At 40.3% G+C, this 26,362-nt stretch overlaps 2 protein-coding genes across 2 annotated transcripts; one reads left to right on the top strand and one right to left on the bottom strand.

Annotated features, from left to right (window-relative positions):
* The first annotated feature begins 12,188 nt into the window (after positions 1 to 12,188).
* ttc36 (tetratricopeptide repeat domain 36) lies at positions 12,189 to 15,517 on the top strand. Its single transcript, XM_033630638.2, has 3 exons — positions 12,189 to 12,345; positions 12,576 to 12,764; positions 15,170 to 15,517. Exons 1-3 carry the CDS (start codon positions 12,240 to 12,242, stop codon positions 15,436 to 15,438), a joined length of 564 nt encoding a protein of 187 aa, XP_033486529.1. The 5' UTR covers positions 12,189 to 12,239; the 3' UTR covers positions 15,439 to 15,517.
* An 817-nt stretch (positions 15,518 to 16,334) lies between these two features.
* LOC117259357 (F-box only protein 40) lies at positions 16,335 to 21,203 on the bottom strand. Its single transcript, XM_033630640.2, has 4 exons — positions 21,113 to 21,203; positions 20,741 to 20,768; positions 18,702 to 20,582; positions 16,335 to 16,517 (listed from the first exon to the last, which is right to left on the bottom strand). The coding sequence occupies exons 2-4, from the start codon at positions 20,741 to 20,743 to the stop codon at positions 16,335 to 16,337; spliced, it is 2,067 nt and encodes a 688-aa protein (XP_033486531.1). The 5' UTR covers positions 20,744 to 20,768; positions 21,113 to 21,203.
* Between the last annotated feature and the right edge of the window lie 5,159 nt (positions 21,204 to 26,362).

The following is a 26,362-nucleotide window of genomic DNA, read 5'->3' on the forward strand; positions in this document are numbered from 1 at the left end:
ACCAGTTCATATATTAATAACAGCTGCAAGTTGCACTGGTGCTCCGTGGTTGCAAAATGTGATTAAATAGTCGCAGTCTGGAGCCTTACGGATACAAATTCATTCAAATTAATTTATTCACTGTAAGCTGTAAACAAACTAACAGCTAAATAATTATAATATGTGCAAGTTACAGTGGTGCTCCAAGGTTGCAAAATGCGACTAAATAGTATAGAGCCCTGCAGATTCTAAAACACATGTCTCTCCTGCTTACACACTACCACTCAGGAGAAAGTGATCAGGATAGGCGGAGTATGTGTGACAGAGCATGTCTATCAGTCTTTTTGTGTGTGTGTGCCTATAAGAGGAAGAGAGCAAGAGAACCGAAACACCAAAGTGAGTCTCATGCCGGTAGCTTGAAAAAAACGACATTTTCATTTTATACATCCTACATGGAACAAGCTGCGATACATCAAGTTTTTTGATGTATCGCCTACCCTTACCCTCCACGAAATAAACGGTATTCAAATCCTATGCTGGGAACATATCATTAAGGAATTTAACTTAAAGATGACAGCGTCATACAAAATATTTGTTTATTTCAGAAATATCTAACATTACAAACTGAAACTTAAACATCAACAGAAAACATTACTTAACATTGTCGGTGTTAGTCAGTCAATTACAGTCATTTAGGGGTGAGCAGGGGCCCTTTCACATTCAGATTATAGATTGTACCTATAATATGTGAACACTAGATTTATGGCAGGTAACAACACAGCGGCAGTGTTACAGACCACCCTCCCCCTCCTCTGCCCACACAGAAACACACACAAACACCATCCCCCTGAACCCACAATCAAATTTCACTCAACATCTGCACATCATTCCCTGCAGGACCAAAACATACATCAGCCTGGGGAAATCTATAAGATTGGCTCATCTCACTAGTTTTAGTTTTGCTGTTAAGTTTGTGTGTCTTGTTTTCTATCTACCTCTGTGAGAGGTGGCACAACACCTCTAACAAAGCAGCCTGCTCCACTTAAACCCCTCTGTTTTTACCCAAGTAAACCATAAATCATCCATGCTTCGTTATGACAGCTCCGGCTACGCTCCACCACATTACTTTGGGGAAAACATTACAGTTACATGTCCAGATATCCCAAATCCTAAAATTGCTATTCTGTTTTATTTGTTTCTCCTCGGTGCCTTGCTTGATGCAATCATGGTTTTAATCATGGTTGGTTGGTTGGAAGAGTGACTGAGTGATAGAGTGTGTGTGTAAGTGTACATGCTGAGGCCAATTCAAATGTTTGTTGTCAAATTCTGAGTGGCAGAGCTGCTCTCAAGACACAAATCCTTTTGGTTTCATGTCTTGTTCTATGAGGTGGTATAATGACATTCAATTTCAGTGTGTAGAACAAATACTCTAGGTAGTGGATTTGTTGAAACATAAGTGTGACCTATTATACAACCATGTAAAGCCTGGTGGACTGAACTCCTGACCAAAACTGTTATTTCACATATTGTAATTAATGTTGGCACAAACCTGGCTACCTAATTCCAATGTTTAAGTATTAAAATCAAAGCTGAAACCCACACTACTAATTATTGCTTGATTTATTTTGTTTATTTGACCGATGTGCAGCAAACACCTGTCTGTATCAGCTCATCTGACTATTTTCATCAACTAAAAACCAGACAATAAATACACAACAGGGAGCCAATGAATTTCACGCTGCCCTTATAAATATTATAAACACAATCATTGACCATCGTACCAATTTTTCAATAAAACCGCTAAAAAAGCTACATGAAGGGTGTCGTCCTGCACCTGGCGTCTGTATTGTTATTGTGAATATAAGTAAATACAGTCCCTACAATCGATAGTAAAACATCCTGGGGAGAAGAATATTCTGTCAGAAGAGACATTTTATAGAATGCAGAGAAAATTAAATGGTGTTACAATTCCAATGAGACCCAACACAAGATTATTCGCAGACTACATGTGACCCCAGCTATTCAGTGTAAATATGACCTTACATATTTGCTCTATCTATGCTCTTCATTATGTCTGAAATGTAAGAACAGCTACAGTACATTTGGGCATTTTATGTGCTCCGGCTCTAAAATTGTAACCTTTTGGCTGTCAGTTCAAAGTGAGATTAATGCTGCATTCACATGGTTCAAGGAGACGGTGGACGGAAAACCAGATATCATTTTAGTGGACAAGAGCAGGATAGTAAAATTAGATAATGCTGGCAGAGAATACCGACGGTAACGGTAGACAGCAATTCAGGGTTAAGAGTTAGACTAGAAAATTACACAAAATAATAACCATTTACTTTTTCAACTTTGTCAACAATATGGCATCACTATCACTACATATCATCATATGTGTTTCGTTGTACTGTCTTGCCATTGCATTCGTCTGTTTGTTATTTCCATGCCCTCCGGACAGTCTGCTGTCTACCGCCTGCCTGATTCCATGTGAACACAGCGTAAGTACTTGGTATAGATAAACCTCTAAATGGGACTGAAATCCAACTGTGACTATAGGTACAGGTGCATTTTTAATTTCACTTTGTATGCTGCACACTTCATGATGTTACAAAAATGGTTAGACAAAGAGTTCCCTGATGTTTCTGCATGGTGTGAAAAACATATGTCCACTCTGCCATTGGAGAGACTATCATATGTGTTAAAGGGTACTCTGTAACAGTGACTAGTCCCCAATAGCAGTATATCTGAAAGAGGAATGCTTTAGAGTAATAAGTATGGGGGTATTGTACAAATACAAATACAACAGACTGATGATTAAAAGTAGTAAATACCATCCCATTATATTATTTCCAAATTAAAACTACAGTCATATGCAGTTCCTGAACTAATGTGCTTGAAGCGAGAGGCCAAACTGCAACAACAATCAGTAGTTAACTGCAGTGAGATTTATGATGCTGGATCCCACCACATGTAACAATGTCTCCCCCAGTAGGAGATCGAGGGAGACATCAGTGGCGCCTGACAGCCTTGCCACACTCAGCCTGGCTGAACCATAAACCAAACAAAGCACTTTTACATTTATTCACAGGAGGGGCCTAAAACTTGTTTACAAAATTCACCAAATGTCATAAAATACATAATATACAGATGTACTGTAGCATAGGTTTTAAGGCAAAACTGGAGGGAGTGGATATGACCTATTAAAGCACACAATAAACAATTTCCCCCAGATATCCATTGCTTTCATATTGCTACTCGGCATTTTGTGTGATCAAGAGATAAAAATGTGACTGATGTTGCACCCTGGAACTGTGTAGCCAGCCATCATTAGCTGTACATAAAGCCATCGGGAGGAATGGCTAATGTTTCCTCTGCATGTCTATGGCAACAAGAGAGACAGGAAGTAGTATGTACAGTAGCCATTGTGCTGCAGCTCAGAGGGTGTTGCTAAAGATTTCCCCATAAAAGAAGCATATTGTTTATTTGCTTAACCTCTGGCACCTCCGCGGTTATTCCCCGTCTCTCCACAGAGCGGATTACTTTGTTTTAATCCAGCTCAGAGTGCCCCCGCACAGCACGCGATAGTCCTTCGTCATCATAACAGGCCAGGTATCGACACGCGGGCCCCTGTTTACCTCCATAGGGCAGAGGGATTAGGAGCGCAAGCTTTGATGTCAGATTCACAGACAGAAGTGGAGCAAAGCTAAAGCCTCTCAGGGTTATTATGATATCCAAGTCCATTTCTTTAGCAGACGCAAAGGGAGAGCCAGGAGAGGGAAGAAGAAAGGGAAAATACGGAGGGCCAACTGCAGAAGACTTTCTTTTATCTTATATAATAATTCTATTCATTTAATAACTTTATTTATTAATATTTTATTGCTCATTTGCACTGAAGGGATGAGAAATTCTCTTTGGTGTGTTTAGAAAAGTCCATCATGAGACTGTAGCTCCTCAAGAAAATTGTTCACTGTGTCTTCTAAACAGCTAATGAGTAATAATGTTGTCTCATTCACTACCAGCACTTTGGTAAATGTTCCATTATTTATACTCTGCTGTTGCAGTTAGATTCAATCTGTCTGTTGTCCTTGTAACTGCTTAGAGGAAATACAAAGGATGCGTTCAATGCTATATGTAGGTATTAGGCTGTACAGCAGTACTACCACTGAGGGTCAGTGTTTTTTGATTATCTGTTAATTTCCCTCCTGGCCTACGGCAAGAACAACTCCTTTCTCTTAGCTCTTGGTTTTGGAGTCTGTAAACACTGCCAATGTGTTTCCCTATTGACATAATCACACTGAGTGGTGCTGATGCAGTGACATTTTCAGTAATAGGAGACTGATAATCCTCACAATTGCTTCTCCACCCTTGCACTATAGGGGAGGCCATGAGGGACACACTGTGCTTCTGCAGAAAGTCTGCTGCTTACCAAGTGACCGTGAACATGATAGCCTAGCCCTCACTCTTTAACTCTTATTACCCTGTGGAAAATGGGAGTCCTGCAGGATCAAACTGTCGGTGCTGACTCGGTGAATGGGTGGGAGGGGGGCTGGGAGAACCAGCGGAAATAAAAAGCAGCAATAGCTCTCTCAAGTGGTTAAAATAAAAGTTCTCTCTGCCCTGCAATCATGAAGCTCTTTTTTTTTTATAATCCTCTTGGATTTTTATCATCAAGGCAAATAACTATACTGTCTAAGGTTTTTAATTGCCTTTTTAAAACCTTGCAGTAATTTGCCCAGATCAGATTTGCTTCTCACAGCTAAATTAAGTCTCGCTGTGGCCGTAGAATATAGAATTGCAGCAGCAGAAGTTTAAATTAGGTACTTGAAAAATGCAGCATTAGTCAAGCAGGTGTCATTAAGGCTTATAACAGTCTTGCAAGATGAGTCTCTAAAGTGTCAAATTCACACATCCTGCTGCATACATATACACTATAGTTCTCAGTTTTTAAAATGACTGTAAATGCAATATTTTTGTGCCAACAAATAACCGATAATTAAAAAATTACTCAATTGATTAATTGATGATTAAAAAACAACAACTCTCTTAACATCAGAAAAGTTCCCCTGAGATACAATTACAACAAGCTGAAAAGTCATTTCCTTACCACTCCATTATGTAGTTTGGCCCTGCCATCTCATTATCTGTTTTATGTGGGGGAAGGATACGATATGATAATCAATGTCCTACTGAAACTGTATTAGCAAGCATACTGTTAGCTTAAGCTGAGCAAGTTTGCACGAATGTTAGCTGATAATGAGAATTTATGCAAGGTCAATTTGCTGCATTGTGACATTTCTAGTTATTGTATGTCTCTGACAGCTTCTGTGAGGGAAAGATGTGTCACTTCAGACAGACTGCTGTCTTACCTTAACTATAATTACAGGAAATGAACATAGCACTCCACATCAAAGGCATTTCCCTTGCCTCGGGCCTTATTAAATAAATATTCTTCCTCTCTCTCAAAAATTATGTATTATATATTTGTATACATATAGATTGCCAGTGTTGTATTGTAAACATACTGTCAAAGACGCCGTCACATCTGTTTATTACCCACTGCATCATTTGGCACTGTTAGCATTGACAAGGCAGCAGACCACATGGAGGAGTGTGAGACTGAAAATTCACATTTTCTGTTAACAGTTAAAAAAAGACTGACTCCTTACGGTACCTGGGTCATAATGCAAAAAATAAAAAAATAAAAAGAAAGAAAAAGAAACACAGCAACCTACATCTGTGAGAGAGTTACATCTCTGCACAATGAATAATGCACATTATCTGTTACTGTAGCTTACACCCTACAGGCCTAAAGAAAAAACTTTACTTTTTTTATGAATTCCTGTGTTTGAATTACAAAACAAAAATACTCAACTCACGAAAATGAGAACTGAGCAAAAACATCTGTGAACTAAAAACAATTACACAAAAACTGACATTTTACAAAACTACAAACAAACCAAAAAACCCTAATCTCCGACAAACGAGGTCCATTTCTTAACAAACGTTGTGTTCCAGCCGCTCCACTTCAACATCAGATCTGCCTCGTCCTTTTAAAGGTCCCAAAAGCCCATACCTCCATGAGCTCTCTCTTGTTCCAGATCACTGCTGACAGTAATTGGAAACAACTGAAAAAGGCTTTGAGCTGGAACCATTTTCATCTCTGTTACTCACTTACACACATTTGCTGGAGATACTTGCAGTTGCTTTCCGAGCCAATGAGAACAATGACGAGCTACAGTGTTTCCATGTTCACTCGTGCTGTTTTGATCAATCTCACCTGTAGTCGTATCACTTACTTTGGCTGCTGTCGGCTCCTCCGTTTGCCGCTGTTATCTGCCTTTTGTTACATGCAACAACACCTCTTTTAGAAACAGTTATTTTCTGCCTCCATAACTGTGTCTGAAGATCCCTCAGGAGCCCATGTGCTTCATTTTACCACTCTAACTTATTTGCTGTATGCACTGATTTCCTGATTCTGTGATGCTTTTCCTGTCATCTCTTATCATTTCCAGTATAATTATTCTGTTTTGAGCCATTTGCCACATCGTGATTGTAAATCCTTCTCCAATAGCACACCTGATTTTGCACCAAAGCACTCCTGGATTAACACAAGATTGTGGACTAAGGTGCGAACACAAAAGTGCCCCATGACGATTGAGGAAAACATGTACCACAACACCACATACTGTGTCTTTACATAAATCTAGACACGCATGACACAGATTTTCTGTGCATTGTAATGACACCACAGATTAACCGTGTGTACTGTCAAAATACTGCTGTTTACACCAGAGATTGGCTGTGTTTACAATTAAAATACCACTGTACAGTTTACATCTGTGGTACCCAACTGTTTTGGCTTGTGACAGCTTCAGTCAAAGCAATGTCTATTTGAGATCTGTCGTCACAGTGTGAGATGTGAGCAGTTTAACCAAAGAGGGATTTTTCCTCCTCAGACTGTTTCATTTGAATATTTTTTTTTTTCCCTGAAAAGACAGAGCTATCTAATATTTCACACGGAGAGGAAAGATCAGAGAAAAATGTTCACTGTACATAGCAATAATTCTCCATATCTCTATCCAACCCTGTCTTTTAAAAATTCTGTTTCTATACTAAATATTTTTGTACAATATATTTGAAAAATGCAGTAATTGCCCCTGAAGATGTATTGTATTTACTAGTATATTACGGTTTGCACCACAAATCTAAATAACTGTTTAACTCTGATTCCACTGTGCATACAGACACCATGATGTGCTTAACGATAAGATGATACAGTCACATCATAGGACCAAATGCTAAACAGCTGCAGAGGAACCTGTAGTGACAATCCTATCCCATGCAAAAGAAAATAGGCAGCCAGCTATTACGACATCTAAAATACTCTCCTCATGGCATCTAAAAACATGTACCCCACTACTGTAGGCCTTTCAGCTACACAGCACCAGAATACAACTAAATGATGCTGACAACGAGAAAACCGCAAACATCCAATTACCAAACCATATCACACTGCATACAGCTCACGGAATATGTGTCGTACCTTTAGAGGAGCTTCTTCTGTACCAAGTCATTAAAGTGTATCAACCTCCAGGTCAGCAGTGACAGCACAAGGCAGCAATGAGCCGTGATAACTCATGTGGATGTCTCCCTAAAACAGAATCCTGTTATAAAACTGTTATATTCTGATGCAATGTGTCAAACCTGGTGGTGGTGAGTACATGAGCAATTCTCATGGTGCGGTTTGATTGTTATGGAGGCAGTAATGCAGCAGCTCAGTACTAAGAAAGCATAGTTTTCCTCCAAGACCTGTGTCCCACATATCTGTCAGCCTTATTCTGAAAGGCTGCAATGAATAGCTGCTTCCTGAACTTGCCCAGTAATGGTGTCACATTGTTGGGACATGAACCAGTACAGGCTGAAATGAATGTTGAAAATAAATGTAGTCAACTGGAGCAATAAATTCCTCAGTGCATGCTTTACTGACTGAGAAAGTTGAGGTTGTAGTTGCAAATCTATTGTTCTTCCAGCATCCAGTGGCGTCATTGACAGTGATGTAGCTGGAGGCAAAATGAACTACAGGCTATTTCAGCGTCTCCCATCTCTTGGTAGCCAGGGGGTGCGCTCCACATGCCACTCAAAAACCAAAATTCTTTTTTCTCTTTGCTTGTGTTGCAAACTAGCTGCACATTCAACAGCAGGAGTGGCATCCCAAAATATAAATTCAGAGGATGTTGTGGACAAGGACACATTTTACAGTAGTTTGGCTGACTCAGATATTCATTTATTTGAGCCAGGGCATATGGCTGAAGAAATGCAGCGGGAAGAGAAGAAGGCACTCAATGCATCCTGGTACATGTAGGCACTGCCAGCACACCTCTGCAAGCAGTAAACCTCAAGCTTTCTCAGTCAATATAGCACACACTGAGGAATTTCAAGCATCAGTAGTCCCTTTTTCACAGAAGACATTTTGACATATCACAATAGGAACAACACAGGTGTAAATAATTCAGTTAATGATGGCTGAATTCCATTTAGCTGCTTTGCTTTCAGGGCCCTGACATTGTGCACCCTAGCTCACTGTCACTCTCAGTGGAATGACTTAAATACAGCACAGCCATTGTTAGTGCTATTAGTAACATATGTGCTTTCCCTGCTATGACAAGTCAAAATGTCTGCTTTAAAAAACAAAATGCCTGTTGACCACAGTTACCACCAACACTGATTGACAGTCAACATGAAAGGTGCCACAGTTTCCCTCTTAATGTGCAAATATTTAACATGATTTAAAGGCTGGATATTTTATTTGTTTAAATAAGATATAGTTTCTTTCTTTGTTTGGAGCCATAGCAATCATCATGGCAATCAACAGTCACATTATTCTCTGGATAAATAAACTGGACAACTGATTGCAAGCCTTCCTACTGGTTTGTGGCTCCAGTTAAAACCTTTATTCCATAACAATGGCAATGCATCATACATTATTTGAAAGCTCAGTATGTAAAATATTAATTTAATAGTCCATACCCACTGAGTACAGCATACCATGCCATAGTCATACCAAAAATTAGATAAAACAACAACATTCAGCCACAGGAGGAGCCACAGCAATCGGTCACATTTTAGCCATTTTTAAGCATTTTTCTGTTGTTATAGCGCCACCCAGTTGCCAATTAAAGTTAAATTTCTCCAGTCACCTTGAGGCGTCCTGTTCTACATATCTACCAAGTTTAGTAAAAATCGATATGGCGGTTAGGCCTAGATAAGAAATTAGCTCTCTAGCGCCCCCATTTTGTTTGATCGAGTCAATAACAGAGGGGTCCCCTCCAGAGTTGGGTAAGGGTTACTTTAAAAGTAATCAAAGTACTTTACTGCGTTACTTTTTTTAAAGTAACCAGTTACTTTACTGCGTTACTCCCTGAGTAAAGTAACTCAAGTACTTTAAAAGTACTTCCAACGTTACTCCCTGAGAAAAGTAACTCAAGCACTTTTAAAGTACTTTTGAGTATTCTACATTTCCTATTGGGCAATGGACCACAGGGCGCTACATTTTTTGTCTCCAAAAATTAAAGTTATGGACCACTTGCCCTTCACTGAGATCCAATTCTCCTATCACAGCCGTCACTTTGACCAGTAGAAACACAGAACGATCTGCTGCCGTAGACAACTGTATGACAACAACACACCCCAGCGTTTTTAATATTTCCTCTAGGGATGTTGCCACACAGAGTAAAAGGGGGAAATGATGGTGTGAAACAGCAGAGGCACTTTGTCAACCCGCTGAGAACGTTACTGTCATTAGCATCAAGCTAGCAAACAATGGTACATCCTCACGGTCGGACATAAAGTAATAACATTAACAAATAGTGGCAGGCCTTTTACTCACCACAACTGCAGAGGCTCCCAGCTTCATTTGAAACAAACTACATTATAGACGGTCTGTTATTTATTAATCCCTCTGTATCTTTATATTTTTACTTTTTATCCGCTCCCGTTGTCTTTATAAAGTTAACACATCGCACCGTCATTTCAAACTCAGCACTTCCTAAATTGCTTTCAGATTAAAAGCCCCTTATAACCTCGGCTGAGAGAATCCCTCCATTTTCTAAATAGGCTTTTATTGTGAAACATTTGTAGGAACTTGGTTGTGGAGGACACAGAATATTTACGTATGGTACTTCAAATTGAGCTCCTGCCATCTGCTGGCGCTTTTAGGTGACTACAACAACATTTCGGCTGGCACGTGAACAGACACAGTTACTCAAATAATAGTAAAAGTAATAAAAATAGGACAAGAATAACCCAATGACATCACACACGTCGTGAAAGACGACCGGGGATAATTGATGAGTACCATCGTGTAGTGTGTCATGTCTGTCGGCCAAGTCAAGGCACGATTTTATGACTCCAGAATTGTGTAATGTGACATAGTGACTTTCAGAAGGGGCAGAAAAGTCGTGTAGTACTAGTGTGTACCAGGCATAATGCAAGTCCTGAGTCTGAACTGTCTGTCAGCGAGTCCTCCTCCACCTTTTTTAGACTCCACCGTAGACAACGGCAACATTTCTTCTACCATGTAGCGAGCCACAAGCTTCATGACTTCTTTCAGACTGATAGGTTTAACATTATCTTCATTATTAGAACCAACAGACAGTCGTTGCTGTTTCAGAGCTGAAGGACCAGCGTTCTAAAAGTAACGGAAGTAACTGATGGCTTGTTTGAAAATGTACTCAAGTATTTGATTACTCAAACAGCAAACTAACACGTTAGGTTACTCATTACTGCAAAAAGTAATCAAAGTACTCTAACGCGTTACTAATGGTCCCCTCAGATTATGTGTGGTCATATGCCTACAAAGTTGCGTGGTGATCGGTGAAACCCTTGAGATGTTATACACCTTTATGTGATGAGCCACGCCCTCCGCAATATTCATTGCCTTATAGAAGCTCAGTTTTCGTAAGTTTTCCAACTTTTGCCAAGAGAGAACTTTAGATATTGGTCCCTAAATTATGTTCACCAAATTTCATGCAGATCGGTCAAACCTCCCTAGAAGAGATCGATTTTAAGTGTTTTTCAAAAAATTCAAAATGGCGGAAAATCTATATAAGCGGAAGTTATGGGTTCTTGAGGCAAATTTGTTCCTCATGAGGAGAGGCATCTCTGTGCAAAGTTTCATGTCTCTACGACATACGGGGCATGAGATATGCCCATTCAAAGTTTGCAATTTCAATCGGTTGCTATAGCGCCCCCCTTTGGCCAACTGATGTAATATTGCTTCATTTGCATCCTCCCATGACCCTCTACCACTGTGCCAAATTTCACATGGATTGACCAAGTCAGTGAGGAGAAAAACATGGAACACACACACCCACGCACACACAAGCACACACACACACACACACACACAGACACACATAGTTTTCAGACAGACACACACACACAGTTTTCATCATTATATAGTAAGATACACAACTTGACATTTTACTCAGACTTCACGCGGGCTTAGTTAAATTTGCCTGTGAGATATGTTCTGCTGGGATATGGCAACACCACTTGGACAAACCACATGTAGAACTAGAACCTGTAATAATAATAATAATAATAATAATAATCACAATATTAATAATAATAATCAGATAAGTATATGATTGATTATGATTACATTTGCTAATGATTATTTTAGACAGAGGTGCGTGGTTTTGTTGTAGAATAGCAAATTGTTTTATTGATTGTATATATTTTTTTTATCAGTATATTGGGAGGGGATATTTTTTAGCATAATTGGCGGACATGTGTCCCTCCCAATATGTATTATGATCTCTGCTTTGCTTTTTAAGCCTTTCTGATAAACAGAAACATGCTCTTGAGGTCTTCTGTCATGTAGGACAGTCTGGGCATCCCTTTATTAAACAAAGTTATTTGATAACTGCAAATCCCATGAGGTTTGAACAGCATGCTAAAATGTTTTCATCACTTTGCAGAGCGCAGAAATCAGACAGAATATCTCTGAGTGCATTTCTCCTTTTGCCATTATAACAGCAGCTCTGCAGCTTGCAGTTATCCTTGGCCTGCATTTTTGAGTTAACTAAATACAGATGTGCTCAGTGTGAGCAAATCTCAAAGTCCACCTCTGCTGCCGCCCCCTTCTTTGATTGGCTAGTGGAAATAGCTGAAGTTAGGGGAGGAGGAATTCTCCACCCAGCTGTAATTTACGAATCATTATTTCTTTCTCTGCTTTCTTCACACACAACAGTAAGATGGCCTCGGCACATGACAGAGCAGTACTCCAGGCTATATTCAACCCCACCACCCCCTTTGGAGACATCCCTGGCCTGAACCAAGAGGAGGAATTAATTGATGATGGTGAGTATGAGCTCCTGACTTGATGTGTCACTACATATCATGTCACGGCTTTTTATGTTTATCATTTCATAGCATATTGAATTTATTTGAACGCATTCCATTCCTGGACTAAAAAAACATGACATTTTAATCCAAGTTGAGTTCTGGGTGACATTTCTGTGTTTTGCTTGCCACGGTACCTGTCAATTGAGTTTGAGTGCTTTTTCAACCTGTTTATCTCCCCCTGCCAGACAGTGGCTTTGACACAGAGTTGCTGAAGCAAGTGAAAGAATTGGAGATGCGGGGTGTCTCGGCAGCAGAGGCTGGGGATTTGCAAGCTGCACTTCAACTGTTCAGCCAGGCAATCCAGATCCTGCCTCAGCGAGCCTCAGCCTATAACAACCGGGCACAGGCCCTGCGGCTGCAGGGGAACACAGCAGGTACATGCCACAAACTCAATAATAACCCTTTCCATGAGACGCCGCAGTGTGCTGACTGCTGATTCTGAGGCCAGCATGACATCATATCAGAGCTTTGTCTATCTGATGCACTTTATCAACAGTGTTACCGTAGAGGCTCTGAGTTTGCCTTGTGTCAGGTTCGCTTTACGTGCTGTCTGTCACAGGGGTGGCAGGGGTGTAAACACTGAATGCACAGAATTATAGGGATTTTGCTCAAGTCATATTTGAATTGTCAAAAGGTTTAGAATTATTTTTGTGCATCAGTGAACAAGTGTCCCCTGTATTTTATACATTCCATGTATTATTAAATACAGCATAGTCATTACAGAATTGACAAACGTAATGGATTATAACCAGAGTCGTGGTACTCTAGATCCTGTCCTTGGTCTTCTGAAGGTCTGAGCCTCATCTCAGATTTGACAGCATTTTTTACTTGGTTGTGTCTCGGTCTTAGATAAAGAGGACTTATTTTATTTTCAAGACCAGTTAAGGCCACAACTGCGAGGATATCACCAAATTGCCTGTGCAAAAAATGGAGCGTTGATTAAAGACAGTGAAGTTAATTTCAGCTCCTTTAGAGTTTTGTTTGTATTTGTTTGCTCATAGAAAACAAATGAAAATTCCCACATATAACATCCACCTCTGTAATGTCCTTTGAGTAATTATCAAGACATTTCCCATGATAACTTTATACATATACACACATATATACAGGTATACAGTATATATCCTCCTGAGACCCTGCGTCCTCATATGAGGACCATATTTTTCATAATTCTGCTTACCTTAGACCTCTTGTTCTCATTCATGGACACCTTTTTGTGCTAGTGGTAGTACACTAGATACACTATTCCATGTAAAAACAAGATGGCAGCCATCTCTGCTAAGTCAGTCTGCAGTCAATCCTGACACAAAAGTGGACAAAGTACAAAACCTGATCACATTATATGATTGAAACTAGATTATTTATGATAAATTATGTTTGTTTTTTGATATTGCATACAGATTTGACCAATTTTAGCACAGTAACAAGCTGAACACTGTTAGTTAGTAAGTATTTGTTTGTGGACAGTGGGACTTTATTACTGCAGCATTTCACACAGGCCAATTAAGGTGAGGCAGTCTGTTCCTACAGACAAAAAGGACATCCCTAGCTTGGAGCATGGAGCAAGGAAGATTTAAACAGTTACAAAATAAACAAATGACAGTTTAGTTTTTCAAAATCATGTTCAGGCATTGAAATGAACAGTTCTGAACCGTTTTAGACTTGAACGTTGACCTCTCACCCACAGATTTACAACACACTGAACAAATGTTGCAATGTGTGTCATGTTGTTTTTGCACAACAATGCTCAGGTATTGAAATAAACAGTTTTATACTTTATAACACACTGGTAACTATCAAAAATAAACCCAATGTCTCCACATGAGGACATTGGGTTTAGTTCAAAATCTACTTCCTGTTCAAAGACAATGCTTAGTTTTTTATACTTATGAGATCCTACTGATCCCAAATAGCTTGAAGAAATTAAAAATTCAGCCTCAGGAGGATATGGCAATAAAGGAGTTGAAGAGGAATCTTCATTTGTTTTCATTTGTGGGTGTCTTTATGGGAATTTGGATCTTTCACATCACCTTGAGGAGTGTGGTTTGAATGTTCAACATTTTATTGTCAGTGAGTCATGCAGTGTGGGAGTCACATACGTCTGGTCTTGGTTTTGACTTGGTCTCAACCTCTCAAAGTCTCTTGTTTTGGTCTCAATACACTTTGGTCTTGGTCATGACTTAGTCTCTGTTTAGGTGGTCTTGACAACAGCAGTAATCAACACTTACAATATAACCCTTATCATTTCTATTATCTCATGTATTTGACACGAGTATTGCTGTGGTGTTTTACACTCCCAGGAGATCACTCTGTCAGTCGCACCATGTACTCAATTCTGCAACATCTTTTTTTTTTCGCTTGCGTCATCCACTTCTTAAATTGCTTTTTCTATGTATAGGTGATGCTTTTCAATTTGTCTGTAACCTGGTGCCAGCTGTTGTTCATGCCGACTAACAAGATCTCCTGAATGTTCCCAACAAAACACCTACATGTCTTTTTCAAATAATATGCAGAACATGTGAAATGAACAGAGCGTCATTGCTTGATTGATTAATGAAAAACATCAGTTAATTACAGCCAATTTAGTGTGATAACTATACACATATTTTTTTTGTTTTATTCGACCACATACTCTACAATCCTAGGTAGGAAAGTCAAGGCAAAACAAGCTGCATTCCTCAGAGTGAATATTGCAGTAGAACTAGACTGAGAAGATTTTTCCACCTGAAAATCAACTTTCAAGACATGTGTGCCTCACAGAGTTCTTCTCTCCCCTCAGGAGCACTGAGGGACCTGGACCAAGCCATCTCTCTGAGCGGTGGCACAGGACGAACTGCCTGCCAGGCGCTGGTGCAAAGAGGCCTTTTACGTAGATTAGCATGCCAGAGTGATGACGCCAGAGCAGATTTTGAGAAAGCAGCTGCACTTGGAAGTGAATTTGCTCGACAACAGGCTGTGGTTCTCAATCCGTATGCAGCCCTGTGTAACAAAATGCTGTCAGAGGTGATAAACAAACTACGAAACCCCGAGGTGTCCGAGAAGCTGTAGTTATTGTAGACTATTTGTTTACACCTGTCTGTTACTGCATGATGTCTGTGAGTAATAAAAGAACATTTTTAGCTTTTAATGTCCATTTTATTCCACTTACTATGCTGCTGTAAAACAAACAAGGCCGACTGCAAGCCAAATTTATTACATACTATATAATGTCAGCGACACACAGAGATAATTTCCTCTCATTTCCCTAAAAGACAGTTGAAATTAGCAGCAGGGTTGTCCTCAGCATGAACCTTGCACTGCTGTGCATAATCAGATTTGACATATAGGGTACGTGCTATCGTGCTGAGCGTTCAAATACCAAACTTGTTTTATGATGTGTAAGGTGTCACCACTCCACACAGATGAGATGCTTCAGCTTCTCTCCAGCAGATGTCAGTCTTGCCATGTTGAAGACAGTCAACAACTGCTGCCTTTGTTTCTCTGACAAAATGCTTTTCATCACAAGTATGAATTAAAAATGGATCAAACAACACTCAGCTCAGACTACCAATCAAAGGCAAATGATCTGATATTACAGAATATGAGGACCCCTCTCAAACACCATTTCAATGCATTTGTATATTTAATGTCCTTGGAGGGCTCATTGAAGATTTAATCAACTCATAAAACACATTTTTCCCACTTAGAGGCAAAATGATTTCAGAAGATGTTACAAGAAAATACAGGACAAGTAAATCACATCAAAATCTTCAGGAATTGCACTTCAGTGAATCCCTCAGTGTACTGTATGCTTGCAGGCTTCAGCACACAGCAGCTCTGAATTCCCTTTTGCTTCTATACATTATATGAATCTCTATATGCGGAGGATACATGTCATGCCTGAGTGATTCTAAACAGCATCACTCGTGTTGTGGTCCGCCCACTGAGCTCTGGGACTCCTAGCATTATCTTTTGTGCTTTACTTCTTTGTGTTTGTCTCCGACCTCTCCCAGGCAGACTAAGGCCACCGGGTCAGTGTGCTCCTCTCTCTGGTAGAAGGAGCAGGTTTTCAGGTGATGTGACATGGAAGGAGTGTTGCTGAAACTCCATCTGTCCACAGAGGAAAACAGAGAGCTGAACTCCCAAACCTGTACAACACAGACAGAGACAGAGCTGAAGGAGGTGTAGGAGGCTGCTGTCAGGGCATCTATCAGCCGTACTGCAGCAATGGCCTTGAGGATACATTTATTTTCAAAATCTACGGAATCTAGATCACATATCGAGTATTTTTACCACATGTCAGGCCATGATGTCAGTTCTGTATCCATGCATTACAAATTTATACAAATTATGCCCTTCATTGGGGGAGCAAATACCCAGCTGTCGCACACGCGGCCTTATCAACTTCTTGTTTCCATGAATGATCACATCTGACTTGTTATGGTAGCACTCTGTTTGCTGGCAGCCAGGCCTCACACCATTCCACATTGCTGATATAATCGGCACACGCTTTGTCACCTGATCACTGCGGTTCAGAGAGTCGGTATAAAAATACACACTTAAGGGTTTATACTCTGTTTATCCCTGATTGGCTCCAGCAGAGCAGAGAGGTTATGTTTGCTTGTTTGTTTGTCAGCAGGATATCTGAAAAACTAATTAGCAGATTTTTTAAGGAATTGGTGAAAGTTATTAAAACAGTAAGAGAAAAACTGACTGGTTAAACATAGGAGATCAACTACCCCACATTTAGCCTACATAAGACAGTGTTTTTTAATCATTTTTTATTTGCTGTATTGTTTTGCTCTTTCCTTCTTGACTGCCAAATTATTAAGACATGATAATCTCCTCATCTACCTTAAAGTAGCAGTGTGTAGGATTTAGTAGCATCTAGCAGTGAGGACTGTAGATTGTAATCAGCTGAAATTTATCCCATGTGCCAAGCATAAACTCCTGGTTGGAATTCCGTCAGTGTTCATTGTTCAGGAGATTTCTACTAGGAGCTGAATTATCCACAGAGGACTCCTGCGCTCTTAAACAGATGGACATGGTAATTCAAACTGGTAAAGACACTCAATAAAGCAGTTTCTTGTTAAAGCACCGGCACCTGCTATTGTGTGCCTACCTTTTTTCTCTGATAAGTTAAGATCCATTTGCTCAGGGGTTTTTTACTGGGAGCCAGAGGTCTCTTCATCTCTAAATTAAATAGACCCAGCGATTCAAACCAGTAGAAACACTCAATTAAGCAGTTTAACATAAAAAAAAAAAAAAAAACCTAAAACTATGTAACTAAAGACAGCTCATTTTGAGGGTAATGGAAACACAACAGTTTTTATTCTCAGGTGATGATACACTAAAGAAAACAGGCTTATTATGGTATATTCCATTTCTGCCCATATATCAACCTAAATCCTACACATTGCAGCTTTAAGGAATCCGAATGACAGCACTTCACTTAAAAATGGCACAACAGCAACATGATGAATATAAATGGCCATAGCACAGTAGTCATGTGTCTGAGTCACTTAGAATGTCATCCTTATACAGTACACAGCGCTCCCAATTCCATACAGGATTTAGATAATCTCCAAAAATCAAGGCAGCTGGAGGTGTCCTCAAGGCTCAGACCACTAGACTGCTGGGCGTCCCTGTGGCCTGGCGGTCTAAGCCATGGGGTCTAAGGTCTAGCATAGTCGTCTAATGTAAACAGAGCATCTCTGCTTTGAATCCCCTTCAATCCTGTTTTTCCAGAATCTTGCTTCTGTCAACTGTCAAATAAAGGAAAAATAAATCATGTAAGCCACTACCCTGGCTGTCTCTAAATATATAAGTGCTTTCTATAGGGCTGCAGTTGGTTTCTTTTATGGATTCTATACTAACTTATACTTTGGCTCAGCTGTCTTGTTACTGCCGCTAAGGCAACAGAAGAGACGAAAAAATTCTCCTCCCAAAACACTTCCTGGTGGTGCCTGACCCCACATGCAGCTGGTTTATGATAAGGACAGAAAAACCTAGCACATCTCCAGCGGCTGCTTCGGTGGGAACCTATTAACTGTTGCCAACACGGCTGTGATTCAGTTTGTAATATTGTTAGAGAGGACTACGGAGAGTCTGGAGAGTGTTTGCAATGCAACAGCTGTCAGGCTGTATGAATGACTGAAATTTTCCAGTGACAGTAAACAGAATGGTGCCAGATACTAAACTAATATAGATGTTGGGCCTTGTGTTTACTTTTCCTAAAAAGGTTGAGATCAGAATCATATATGGGATGGGATGGTAACAGTCAGTCAGTGATATAAATGAAAGAATAAATAAATAATGTAAAGGATACTTGCTTTCCTCCGACTTTTCCAGGAGCTTCCCCCATGGGAATATGTCTTTTTCACCCACTTGAGGGAGACCATCCCTCTCTCCTGCAACAATGTGGCACACACCTCTCTCATCAGATGGGAGACTTGGGACAGCTGAGATAATGTAAAACTGTCAAGGTAAGCAGCAATGTGCTGAAGGATCTCCAGGGGCAGGCTGCTCAGGGGATCCACATTATGTGCACCATTTCTCTGAGGGCTGGCGGTTTTCCCGCCTTCACAGAGGAATGGGGAGACGTCTGGCTGGAGGACGAAGGTGCTGACATCTTGACAGAATTTGATTGTGGCTGGGTGACCTGCAGGGTGAAACCTCGTCTGGGTGAAAGCACAGCCGAGGTATGCCAAGGGGCAGCGTTGTTGGAACCAGCCGCTCAGAGAGGCCTGTATGTCAGAGTGCACGTTCCTGAAATGCGAGCGGTATTCATCACGGCGGAAGAAGTGGCCACACATGTAGCTGAAGGCAGAGCTTGTTTTGTTGTGTCTTCTGGTGACAGATTCGGCTTGGACGTCTACATAGAGACCATGAGGTTTGTCTGCAATGACATCAGCAAGCGACGCATCTGTTTTGAAAGGAGCAGAGGCAAAGTTGTATGTTTGTGTTCCCTGATCTACGTAAAGACCGTCTCTCCCTACACTCTCTGAGATTATATGTCCTTTCAGTTCCTTTTCCAGGGAGAGCAGGAGTGTGGCGCTAACCTCATCGCACTTTGGAAGATCCTCAACTGACATGCCCAAATCTGCTGTGTCAACACTCTGGTGGCTGGTCTTGACTTTTAGTGCAGGGTCCTTCAGATATCTACACTTTGCTCGATAGCTTGTAGGGACATTAAATGTTCGCACTGTTCTAACCTCAATGGGTTCCAGACTCCCATAAACAAAATCCTTTTCTCTCGGGGTGCAAGCAGCAAGTTGGCCAAAGTTAATCAACATTGCCCCATTGTGCACCAGATACATGTTATATTCACCGATATTGAATTCTTTGCTTAACCTCTCAAGGACCCCATCTTGCCACGGCGCAAGGCCAGTTGCACCATCCCTGCTTGAAGCAGCAGCAGCATTCTCTTGGCTCCTGTGTGAGTCTCTTGTCTCCCTCTGACAGTTTGATGCTTCTTGCTCTTCTTTTGCCTTTCCTCTTTCCTCCTTTTTATTCAGGTTTTTGACAGTTTGCTTGCATCCCTCCATCTCCTTGTTGAATATTTTCTCCCAGGAGCTGTACTTCTGAATACCATCCATGTCCCGGCTACTTGCCAGAGCATCCCTCTCCTCTTGGCTCAGCTCTGTTACGTCCATGTCTGTCCAGCCATTTTCTGTAAATTCACCGCAATCTAAAGAACAGGTTGCTTCATCTGCGTGACTGTTGACCCCAGCAGAAACATCCTGAAGGGCAGGATCCTCCACCATCAACTCAGGAAAAATGTTCTTCATTTTGATGGATCGAAATAACAACTCTTGGTCCCTGAGCGCCATAGCAACATCAAGGTTTACCTCAGTTTGAGAGCTGTCTGAAACATTTTTGTAGAAGGCCAGATCTTTGTCTGAAATAGGCCAGCGATTCCAGTCCTGAGAGCAGCAGACCACGCTGGCAGGACAGACCTCCAGGTGTTTGGCCAGCCTGTGGCGCAGCATGGTGAGAGGACAACCATAGGAGACGTTGAGGCAGGGGACCATCTCATTGGGACACAGAAGCTGGTGCTCCTCTTCCTTGCACATGTGGAGGAGGGCGCCACAGTTTTTATGACACTTGATGACCATGCATGAGACAGAGGTCTGCACCGGGACTTGACAGTGGGCGTTGTAACACTTGTCACAGTGTTCGTGATGGCCCACAGGCATCTTTCTACTCTTCACCTGCAGGGAGAATTAACACAAATAGAAAGTGATATTTCTAAATCCAGTCAGTCTGTGGCTAATCAAAAGCTATAATAATATTTTCTAATAATGTGAGAACTTTATTTTATTATAAATCTTAAATGCTGATGAGAAACAGTGAAAATAAATTCTCTTACCATTGTGCCCTGTGAATACAATGATCGCCTGAGAAGAGAAGCCAAAAACACTGTTAGAGAACATGGTGAAACGTTTCAATTTTGCATTTCAACACTGCACATAGATGCTACTACAAAGAGAGATATCGACAATGTGCACATCTGATTCATTCTGAACAGAAACATAGAAAAGATGGTTCTAACATACAGACTTTAAATGCATGATTAATTTAATTTTAAACTAACTTTAAAATATAAAGGAAATTAAGTAATTATCATTGATATAAAAGAGGATGTTCAGCTAAACAAAATGCATTCAAAAATGATTCAATTAATCGTCAGTTTAGTAAATAAAAAGTGAACGACTGGAACAATAACAGTAAAATATCTCACCCTTTGTTCCTCTGCGCCTGTCACCTTGTGTTCACTGGCACCCGTGAATAACCTCTGCACTGTGTCTGGACATTATAAATAGACACAACAGAGGGACAACAGGGCCAGTGGGACGGGGCACTATTGTCCCACAGCCATTAAGAGGCAAGGTCAAGTTACAGCCTCCACCTCTGCTTCACTGTGAGAGGGTGGTGATAATAGCGGGTAATCCACCTTCTCAACAGTTTGACTACTGTTGGTTCAAAGACATCAACATCTGATTGTGTGCAGTACTTTGTGTGTTCATGAAGTGTGATGTAAGCCTTTTATATTTCAATACCAGGATGTGTGCAGTTATATTTCCTTCCAGAATAGTAGCATCATTTGAATTCAGTGAATAACAGCTGATCAGACCATTCTTGAAATACCTTTAAAGTAATTTTACAGCTGTTTTTCTAATAACCAGATGCATGTAATTATATATTATAGGTGATTATTTCCTTCATTAAAAAAAGGAAACATTATCTACTACAGGCTTATTTGTCCTGATGCATTTCCTCCACTAGATGTCAGTCACACACTTTCAAAAACTCAAGCGACATTTCTCCAGCAGCTTCTGCAGCTGTCAGATGAAATTCCCATCGTGGATTAGTTAAATTCTTTGGGGTTACAATGCAAGATCAAAAAGGTATTTTTCATGATGTTTTGAAAATGTTGGTTTTAATACAGGTTCATCTCGAAATTCATCTCGATCCCGTGCGGCTGATACCCTTGCATGCTTTTTTTTAAAAAAGGAAATTAGCTGGAGGGGAATTTATCTTCATCAAGTGATGTTTTGGTTCAGCATAGAAACTGATGCATTCTTAACACATTGTATCATTTATGGAAAAGGCCCAGAAAGCTGCCTCTTTTAATCAAATCACCATTCAGCGGTGTTATGGCACAAACCTCTGCTGCTCTGCAACAGTTTGATTGTACACACACACAGTAGCTCATTATCTGCGCACAACACTGATTTCAATCGACAAAATGTATGTATATAAAACGTGCACACCTGTCACTCTGTGTTGTTTGTCATTCATGCCATCGCTCTCATTTACTCGCAAAAATAATGTGTTGTGCAACATAATGGGGCATTGATCCAGTCTATCTAATTACACTCATTTACATTAAGGCTGGCTGAACTATCATCCCGTTCACTCCCCCACATCACCCTGCAATCACCTCCTGACACTCATTTCCCACCCTGTGTAAAATGTGCTGGATCCACAGTATGCATCTGGAAGTCTCCATGCAACTTTTTTTTTTCTTGTCACCTGGCACAGATTACAATGATCAGCTTATCAGAGGCAGCTGCTTTGCTCTTTATAGGCTCTGCAATCAGCATACATTTCATCGAGAGAGACAGACAGACAGACAGACAGACAGACAGAGGGAGACAAAGAGGGAGACTGGTGTTGGAAAAAAAATACATGCTATTTCAGTGTCTTGTTGCTATACAACAGCAGCACTACTCAGATTGGAGAGGTCTGAGGTTAGATGAGTCAAATACAGTTGTAAACATGCTTTTAAAGCAGGTGTAAGGGTAACGATTGGTTGCTTTTGTATGCACTAATGCCATATTCAGTGAGCTCTGATCCAAAGTATAAATAGCCTTCTTGTTGTTGAACTTTAGCAAAGATGGGAACCATGTACAAAAAGCAACTGATGGCTTTTTGCATTGATTCACTCTGTTAGTGTTCATGATTACCAGACTACAGTATTGACTGATCAGACAGTGTCATCTGAAGATACAGTTTCCATCATTACTTAGTATCTAATCATTACTGGTATTGTAGTGTTGTGTTTCAATCACACAGTTTTAAAGAGAAAGTTTGGCACTTGCGCATATTTACTTAGATACCACTCTCACATTTGTCTGTTAAATACAAGGCTACCAGCCCAGTCACAAGAAGAAGATGTTGGCATTGTTCATTTCTGCAAACCATGAATATATTGAATTTGCACGTTTTATACGCATCATATCCAAGTTCCTTAAGTAGTGTTTTATATGAGCTGACTTTGTCACTGGAAAGTGAAAGGGATGGTGGATGGCATTGCAAGCCAGGTGAGATGCCTGCCAAGCTGCACACCACTGTTCAAAACCAACAAACAACAAAAGTTTTTTTTTTTGTTTGTTTGTTTTTTTGGGGGGTGATCAATCGCTGTTTTTCCAGCAGCTTTTTAGCCATTGAACATTGGTGGTTTTTAGTGACCCACCACTGTTTTTCAACCAGGAATAGTGCCATGAAAAGTGTTTTTTACAGAAATATTTCAGCCTTTCCTGCTAGAATTGTACCCCCTAAAACTGTGTATTTAAAGGAGATGTCCGGTAATTCATTTTCAAAGCCATGAAACTCACCGAGTGGTCAGTGGTGTTCGTTGATGTTCTGACATAAAAACTGTAGCAATCTGTGGTTTCCATCCGTGTTTTCGCTATTCATCTCGATTGTGGAACAGTTTTTTCAGCTGCCTCACACCCGTGTGTAAACTTCCGCTTGATCGTTCGTTTGACCCTGAGGCGTTACACACTCCAGCCCACTTGATAGTGACTATGTGGGTGTCACCAACCAGCAGGACAACCATTGCAATGTAATGGGACACAGAAAAGAAGCAGAAGAAGGTTGGTGTTGTGTTCAAAGACATCGTACTGCGAAGGTTGTTTACAAGTGAGTAATCCATTGTGCAGCTGTTTAGACTTATTACAAAACTTTTTGTTCGTTCTCGTTCTCCCTCCAGGAGCGCACACAGCACTGTCAGCCAGTACTTTCGCTGAGCTAAAAGACTACAACCTTGTTGTGAACAACCCCCTTTCCGGATTACTACCAACAGACAATGAGGCTTCCTATAGAAAACCAACAGATTACACAAAATGTCAAATGAATCATCACGGAAACCACAATTTGCTACGATTTTTTTTGTCAGAATAGCAACGAACACCACTGACCACTCGGTGAGTTTCATGGCTTTGAAACCTAACGTTTAGGGTGGTTTTAGGGACAGGTTCACACATGGCCACAGGCAGCAGTGTTAAGCCAGGCAGGGGAAAGCCAAATTCTCCGAAAATGAGCAAACATCACTATTTTGGTCTTAACCACTCTATTTCATCATAAACAACCCAGAAATGGGGCTCAAAGTGCAAAATACCGGACTTCTCCTTTAAATAAACATTAAACATGATCTTTTCCTCACCATAACCAAGTGGCTTTTGTGCCAAAACCTAACCACATGTTAACCACAGCATTGATGAAACATAAAGTTTTAACTTATCCATTACATAATACAGCAGAATTGTAACATGTTCGTGTCTGCAGAAACATGCAATACCAACATTTTCTCTGGCAGTTAGGGTTAGGCAATATGCTAGCAGCTGGTTGGCTTAGCTCAGCATAAAGACTGAAAATGGGATCAAAAGCTAGCCTGGCTCTGTCCAAAGGGAACAAAATCACTTTTCAGCCTCTCTAAATCTCATCTTGTTCAAAACAATAATTTGGGCCTGGTTCTGTTCCTAGTTATTAAATTGCCCATACACTCACATAACTCACTGTAAAATGGTTTTTACACTTTGGTTTTTGTACGCATTAAACAATAAGATAAAATGTGTTTGTGACCATTAGAGGTGCTGGTAAGTTGCTATTAGGCTTCCTTTACCAATCTTAAACTTTCAAAGACAATCCTTCACTGAAAAAAAAAATTCTTTTCTAGATTTAGTAACAGATTGCAAAGTAACAATGTTTAACAGAACACAGAAGTCTCATTTAATAAAATTCATTTGAACACCCAGCTGGAGCTATGCAACCTGGCAGCTCAAAAAGGGGATAATTACAGCTTGTCCATTTTCTGTTGTGCAGATTTGAGCAATTCTGAGGCTACGGGTTAATGATTCATGCAAGCTCCATGTCATTTAACTCTAATTTAATGTTCCGAGATGTGACTGGACAGCTTTAGATGGCAGACGTGAATAATATTCAAGGCATTCAAAAGCTGTCAGCACACAGCAGGACTACTAAAAGCATCAAGTTTTATATTGAAGTTTTGCATGCTTCTACCAACACACCGAGCACAGTGCATCGTTATTATGGTCTGTAAAGCTGCCTATAAATCTCACCCAATTCTCTGAGTTTTTTCCTTCTTATTGCCATTCCTCTTAAAGATTGCTCCTATTTTGGGATTTCCATCTGGTTTATTATACCTGGCAAAACACATTAATAAGGCCAAACCATTGGGACGACATAGAGAAATATGTGCTACTGCTGAATATCCAAAGACCCGGGAAACTGTGTTGGTACTGTGTTTATTACAGAGCTCGACCCAGCAGAGGCCTATAAATAAGCTGCAGACGGAGGATGGAAATGCATAATGAAACTGAAAACGTATCAACTCAAAGCAGAGCTCAAATACTGTATGAGTTTGTACTCTCAGGCTGGCAAACCCAAGACTGCATTTTTAGAACGGATTGCATGTTTTGGCTCATATAAATTCAATTAAAGCACAAGTAGACTGTTCACTTGTTTCCCTCATGATGATGTTCTTTAAGAGATAAGTCCTGGTGCATTTGTATTGGTGTATTATAAAAACATATTAGAGCTACAATGACTAGAGATTGACAGGGAATCTAAAAGCTATTAATCTTTCTGAGTCATTTTTAGTAAAAAAAAAAAAAAAAAAAAAGAAAGAAAGAAAGAAAAAAAAGGCTGCAGTTCACCAGCTTTGGCTTCTCCAATGAGAGCATTTGCTGCTTTTCTCCGTTTTATATCGATGACAGCTGTCAATATCTCAGAGTTTTGGACTGTTGGTCAGACAAAACAAGGCATTTGAAGACGTCACCTTGTGCTCTAGGAAAGCTTAAAGGAGCTATATGTAAGAACTCTAAAGCAAATAGTCGTAAAATCCTCCTAATATGTCACAGAGACTAAGGAATAATGTTAATATAACATACTGATCTCTCACCGACAACAATAGTACAGCCAGAACATTCGCATTTAAAAAAAATTTTTACGGTCTGCAAATCATGTTTATGTTTTGAATTTGTGTTCTGGCCTGTTGCGCCACCCACCGCCGTCTACCAGTCACACAGTCAGTAGAGTCTCAGCATCAGTTACAGTTACGACTCGCAGCAGTATTTTGAATTTGAGTACAGTAACCGTTTTGGCCACATTCATACATACAGCGCCTTTAAGATTAAGCAATTAAGTGAAAGAATCATCGAAGAATTAATTGAGAATAAAAATA

Source organism: Epinephelus lanceolatus, chromosome 4, assembly GCF_041903045.1.
Source record: "Epinephelus lanceolatus isolate andai-2023 chromosome 4, ASM4190304v1, whole genome shotgun sequence".
Taxonomy (NCBI): domain Eukaryota; kingdom Metazoa; phylum Chordata; class Actinopteri; order Perciformes; family Serranidae; genus Epinephelus; species Epinephelus lanceolatus.

Excerpts from the sequence above, each read along its gene's own strand:
- ttc36 (XM_033630638.2), top strand. The coding sequence starts at position 12,240 with ATGGCCTCGGCACATGACAGAGCAGTACTCCAGGCTATATTCAACCCC. Across the intron at positions 12,346-12,575 it reads GGAGGAATTAATTGATGATG|ACAGTGGCTTTGACACAGAG; the intron begins GTGAGTATGAGC and ends TCCCCCTGCCAG. Across the intron at positions 12,765-15,169 it reads GCTGCAGGGGAACACAGCAG|GAGCACTGAGGGACCTGGAC; the intron begins GTACATGCCACA and ends CTCTCCCCTCAG.
- LOC117259357 (XM_033630640.2), bottom strand. Across the intron at positions 16,518-18,701 it reads CCTGGAAAAGTCGGAGGAAA|GTTTGGGAGTTCAGCTCTCT; the intron begins GCAAGTATCCTT and ends TGTGTTGTACAG.